Genomic DNA, 5,903 nt, shown 5'->3' on the forward strand with positions numbered 1-5,903 from the left:
AAATGTTTGTAGTTGGAAATCACAAATCCCAGTCTCTCACCTAGTATATGTTATATAGATTTTGTATGTAGTCCATGACTCCTTATAGAGTTATAGTCATAGGCATTGGTATGTAACTGATGGTAATTTGAAATAAGAAATCCCTGTCTCCAACTTACTAATTTCGTATTCTGTGATCTCTTAACTATAATTTCAGTAGTAAATAGATTGCAAATAAAACCTCCTGAGTTGTATTTGCTCTTCAAATTCCTCATAATCAAGTCTAATTACAACATGAAAGTATGGTTTTGTGATTTGAGTAGTAAAGTCTGATTACAAGATGTATATGATTGAAGGTAACTCTGGAGGCAGAAGTGAGTAACAAAGGAGCATTGGCACTATATGGGCGCCTTGGGTTCATAAGAGCCAAACGGCTATACCACTATTACTTAAATGGGATGGATGCTTTTCGCCTGAAGCTCTTGTTCCCTAAGCCTCGTGTACCTCAAATACCTCCTCAAGCTCATACCCCGATCGTGTTCCCTACGCCTCGTGTACCTTAAATAGCTGCTCAAGATCAAACCCAACAAGAGTAAGAGAATTTTACTGGATGAACCAGTCACTTCCTTTTCATCTTGAGGTCGAGAGAATCTTTAAGGCCATGAACAAAGGTGTGTTTCTTCTATGTAATTCCAAATCCTGAACATGATAAGACAATGTTCTATTTTTGTATTAAGAAATATAAGAGGTGTTTCTAGTCCCATGTTGATGAAGTATTCTCGACTGGATTGAAGGTCTTAGTCCAACCCGTTAAGTTTAGTGGGACATTTCATCGGTCTTGTATGTCTGCAGAAACAATTTATATCATGTTCAGGTCTCTCAAAACTTGGCTGATGATTGGAAACAAACATCTGAAATCATATAACAACTTCACTTACCCTTACTCATGTGTTTGGGTTATGTGTAAGATATAGTAAAAATCCACAAAATGAGTTTTGATAATTCAGCCATCAAAACTTTCAAACAGCTCAAGATGCCTCTAAAGAAAAATCCAATGATATGTCAAAATAATGGAGGATTTGAGGCCAAAACGAGAGAAAGATGTCAATTGTTAATGAAATGACATGATTGAATAATTGTTGTGAGATATTTTCTGAAAATACTATTTATTGCACACATGAAACAATTTTATTTTCAACAAATACCATCATTGATTTATCCATGTTAGCCAGATATTATTTTATTTTATTTTTTAATCCAGATAGTCTATCTTCCACTATATTACAAAAGAAGAAAAATAACACAAAATGTCTCAAAAACTCACATGGCTTAAATCACAGAACAAATTAAAGACGATTCATCTCTCGCCACATAGTTATTGACTATTTGAAGTTTGAACTCAAACTCACTTCACATTCACACTAACCAGAGGTCTAGAGTTACTTCACAAAAGGGGTCCTACTCCATATCCGCATATATGTGACTCACATTCACATTGTGTCACATTCACTTCTTCTTTCTTTAGAACAATTAGAACATTTTAATCTTTTTATATATATATATGATACAGAAACGANTTGAATCCAGATAGTCCATCTTCCACTAATTTAAAAATGTCTCTATTACAAACAAAAATAACACAAAATGTCTCAAAAACTCACATGGCTTAAATCACAAAAACAAATTATAGACGATTCATCTCTGGCCACATAGTTATTGACTATTTGAAGTTTGAACTCAACTCACTTCACACTAACCAGAGTTACTTCACAAAAAGGGTCCTACTCCATATCCGCATATATGTGACTCACATTCACATTGTGTCACATTCACTTCTTCTTTCTCTAGAACAATTATATATGCTATTACTATTAGAAGAAACATTTTCATCTTTTTTTTATATGATACAGAAAGTCAGAAACGAAAAAAAGTCAGATGGAAAGTACAGAAATCATCTCTGGATTCAAACGAGAATATTTTAGTTAATAATACACAATATATAATAGTATATAGTTATTTTTGAGCAAAGTACATGTGAAACCAGAGCATATGATATGGGAAGGTAATGAAACGATTGGGAGAGTATGAACAACACATGCCATATTTATTAAGAGAGACAAGAACGGTCCTCTGATCCATTCTTTGATCAGAGACAAGAGTGAGAAGTAAATAATGGCACGTGACTCCGACGAAGAATCCACGTGCGACCCCTCCCCACACACCCATGTGGCCCCAAAGATGGATGACCGGCTCCCTCGGTCCAACTTGTCCCATGTTCCATTAGTTAAATTAATACATTCCCATTAAGTAACAGTTTCAAAATATTTACTTAAAATGTCGTTTATACAAATATAAAGTTTAATAAAACTCAAGAATCAGCTGTTTTTGTTTTCAAAATACAGAATCATAATTGGTTAAATTAAATGTCTTTAAAAACAATCATTAGTATGTAGTGATGAGCCGCTTAATAATGATTTGTGTTAGAATTATAAACTAATCTATAGAGTAAATATATTGTTGATATAAAAGAATTAGTGTTCAGTTTAGTAAGAAAGATATAAATATAATGACTGTTCTGTGTTACTAAAGCCAAGGAAAAGTAGAGAAGACGATACATTTCTTAGCCTATGGTTTTAACAATACCAAATTAAGAAATCACACACTACATTATATTATCGACTATTCAATTAAACAACTAAGGAGTGAAAACAAAAATACAAAACCCCAAAAGAGAAGGAAAAAAAAATTAAGAGCTTAGCACGCATTTAAAAAGGGGTGTGTAAAAAGAACACTATTTTCGTGACTTTTACTCCCTCACGTATACGAACGAACACAAAACACAAAAGAAGAACAAATAATTTTTTTAAGAACCCTCCACAAAAGCGTTTAGACCCTTTGGCTCCATCTCTCAAAGACGGTGGTGTAAAGCGGAGACGGGAGCATGCGCAGCGGCTGCAGCTGGTTTACATTGGTAACACTTAGCAAAGAGACCAAAAGTATCGACTTGACGAACAAAGTTGGTTACACTAGCCCATCCACCGAACCCGAATCCCACAATGAGAACCCAAATCACCACGAAAGCATTCAACACGTACATCGCAGTCCAGCTCGGCATAAAGAACGGTGGCTTCTCAGCCGCATTCTACAAGAAAGATCCAAAACAAAAAATAATAATCAAGAACCATCAAAGAGAGAGAGAGTGTGTACAAGTGTTTGTGGGTTTTGGTCGTATAGTAATGGACAAAATCCAAAGCTTTGTTGACCCATGAGATAGAGAGAGAGAGATATACATGATTGTGATTTGTCATACTCAGACTCTCACTTTAGATTAATGTTAGGCACAGAGTCCCTATTGTACAGCTCCTTTTCATTCATGATTATGATTCTTACCTATTCCTCTCCCCTGTTTTCCTCCCAAAATATCCCTTTTCCTCTACTTTTTTTTCTTATGTTAATATCATAAAATCAGGTTTGAAAAAGGAAAAAAGAAGTCATGGTCAATTACTGTTTACTAATACTAACCTAACCAGCAGTTATATATACTACTATTTTTTTTCTCTATATGTAAGCATATAAAAAAAAAGAAGAATGAGCTGAAACCAACTCAATAATAAATATTTGGAGGGGACGCCAGTAAGGAATGTGGGTGATGATCCTATCTTCCGTAAGATACGGAACACTGAACCCCATCTATCTTTATAACACACAAGTCGTTTTTGCCCTCCAGTGTCAATAACTATTCACAACCCTACCCACAACTATAATATTCCTCCACCGACTCCTCAACTTTGGTGTATAATTGGTAACATTTTTTTAAAGTTGTTTTATAGATCTAAAGCACGGTTAACTCAAGAAATTGAAGAAAATGTATACCTGACGAGCGGAGGCAGATCGGTAAGTGAGCATGTGAGCAAGGGAAGGAATGATATAGACGGTGAAGCTAACGAGAAGAGCACCAACCGCGGAATTGATGGGACCGAAAAAGGGGAAAATAATAGCTAAGAACCAAATCGGTATAACCACAGGCAATCGAGCCAAAGCCCTTAAGCAAATGCTCTTTGTGTCATGCATCCCTATCACTTTCTCCCAAACAAAGTACAATGGCGTACATGCGAATCCGAACGTTATAAACTGCACCAAGAACACATTTTCATAATAAGTTAATAACGTCATGGTGGAAGTTAATTTACTAAAACGAAAAAGAACAAAAATTGTTAAATATGTAAATGAATACCTGATGAATGAGCATGAGGATAACGGCAGCATCACGCCACCCGTTCTTGGGCATGAGAGAGAACGCGTTCGAGTGGTCGAGGAGTGCGTCTCCGAAGGCCCAGTAAACGGCGGCAGCGGATGGAATCGTTAGTGTGAAAACGTATAACGTCGCCATCAAGTAAATGTACTTAAACTTCTGAGGCTTCCACATCGCATGCATAATCTCACTGCAATACAAAGTTACTGTTAATATATAATATTAAATAATTAAAATCGTAAATTAAATAATAAGTAAAGATTAACATCAGAGGGTGTACTTGACATTTTTCAAAGAAGAGTACTATTCCTACTACTAGTAGTAGTGCTTTGGTAGCCATAGTGTTTGTTATTTCTTTATAGGGATAGGAATAATTACTACTACTATTCTTTTATTTTACATATAAAGAAAGATTAGAAATTTTATTAGAGTACTACTACTATTTTAAGGATAGGGAGAAAAAAAAAATAATAATGATAATCATCATGACTGTAATAATAGTTACACCTTATTTGCCGGCAAAAGCTGCAATAGAAGCGGCGAAGAAACGATACAATACAGCAGCCATTATTTAATAGTAATAGATATGACACCAATTTAAGATATCATACTTTTTTCTGCTGCTAGTATTTAGCTTTAAACTTAAATAGTACTTATTCAACTATGTCTGACAGAATTTAATTGATCTTTTATATATAAAAAATGAAAATTTTGGATATTAGATTAGAATAATCATTAAGATATGAAAAGAATAGAGATAAGATGAAACTTACACAGTAACCGCGTGACCTCCAAAGGTGTACAAAATATTTGTGGCTCCGGTAAAATAAAGCACTAGCTTTGTTGGACCTGAGTGTTTCACACCTTCCGTCTAATTAACAAAAAATTCGATTAGGAGAATATTATTGAGAGTGCTAATTTTGTCCTAGTCCTAAACTTTTTTAAAATACAAATTTGGGTTTAGACGCAAGAGAATAATTCTAACAATTCTTTTTCCCTGATCTTAAAGAGAAAATATACGAATTTCTTTTCTTTTTTTTTTATTTAAGGCATATACTGTCACCTCATTACAAAGCATATAAATATGATAACGACAGTGTAGTGATCTTTATAAATATTTATGTGAAAATATTTTGTATAAATTACCTGGCCATGGATGATGGAGGCAATGGCTAAGTACCAAGCAGTGTAAGTGGTCATACCAAGACCGAGGAATGACCAAATACGGTAATTGTGAAACGAAGGTATAAACACAGTGGTTGCACAACACGCGCCGAATATGTAAGTCCATGTTCTCTTGTCCAAGTGATCGTTTATGTAATAAATGTTACTGCAAAAAATAAACCAATCATTTATTTTCATTATTCAATAATGATTTTGTAGTATTAGTAGTATAATGAAAGAGTGATTAGAAAGAGGAAGAGATTAAGAAAGTAGAGTGAGACCTGGCACAAGCAATGAGTTGGATAACAGATCCGAACAAGAGGAAAGTGCAATTAAATGCGAGTCCTGCTGCTTTCCAGTATGTACCAAGTAATCCATCGAGTACTTCAAACCACTGTTGTTGTTGTAATAATATTTGAAAAAGATTAGTGAAATGGTAATTATGATGATTAGTGATTTTGATTAGAGAGAGAGAGAGAGAGAGAGGGGATTAATGTGGGGGGGGGGG

At 34.6% G+C, this 5,903-nt stretch overlaps 2 protein-coding genes across 3 annotated transcripts in view; one reads left to right on the top strand and one right to left on the bottom strand.

Annotated features, from left to right (window-relative positions):
• The window catches only part of LOC104785663 (N-alpha-acetyltransferase MAK3-like), a 3,197-nt gene extending 2,391 nt beyond the window's left edge, over positions 1 to 806 (top strand). The window contains exon 6 of the mRNA XM_010510920.2: positions 596 to 806. The gene's annotated coding sequence lies outside the window, so the exon portion shown is untranslated. The remainder of the gene's footprint in view (positions 1 to 595) is intronic.
• Positions 2,580 to 5,903, bottom strand: part of LOC104785664 (auxin transporter protein 1) — a 4,798-nt gene continuing 1,474 nt past the window's right edge. Inside the window, exons 4-9 of one of the 2 annotated variants that reach the window (XM_010510922.2) lie at positions 5,677 to 5,789; positions 5,378 to 5,561; positions 5,005 to 5,102; positions 4,214 to 4,421; positions 3,853 to 4,110; positions 2,580 to 3,121 (exon numbers count right to left, since the gene is read on the bottom strand). In XM_010510922.2, coding sequence (XP_010509224.1) covers positions 2,888 to 3,121; positions 3,853 to 4,110; positions 4,214 to 4,421; positions 5,005 to 5,102; positions 5,378 to 5,561; positions 5,677 to 5,789 — 1,095 coding nt within the window. In that variant the 3' untranslated portion in view covers positions 2,580 to 2,887. The remainder of the gene's footprint in view (positions 3,122 to 3,852; positions 4,111 to 4,213; positions 4,422 to 5,004; positions 5,103 to 5,377; positions 5,562 to 5,676; positions 5,790 to 5,903) is intronic. The other variant, XM_010510923.2, reaches the window with a different exon arrangement.

This window comes from Camelina sativa, chromosome 5 (assembly GCF_000633955.1).
Source record: "Camelina sativa cultivar DH55 chromosome 5, Cs, whole genome shotgun sequence".
NCBI lineage: Eukaryota > Viridiplantae > Streptophyta > Magnoliopsida > Brassicales > Brassicaceae > Camelina > Camelina sativa.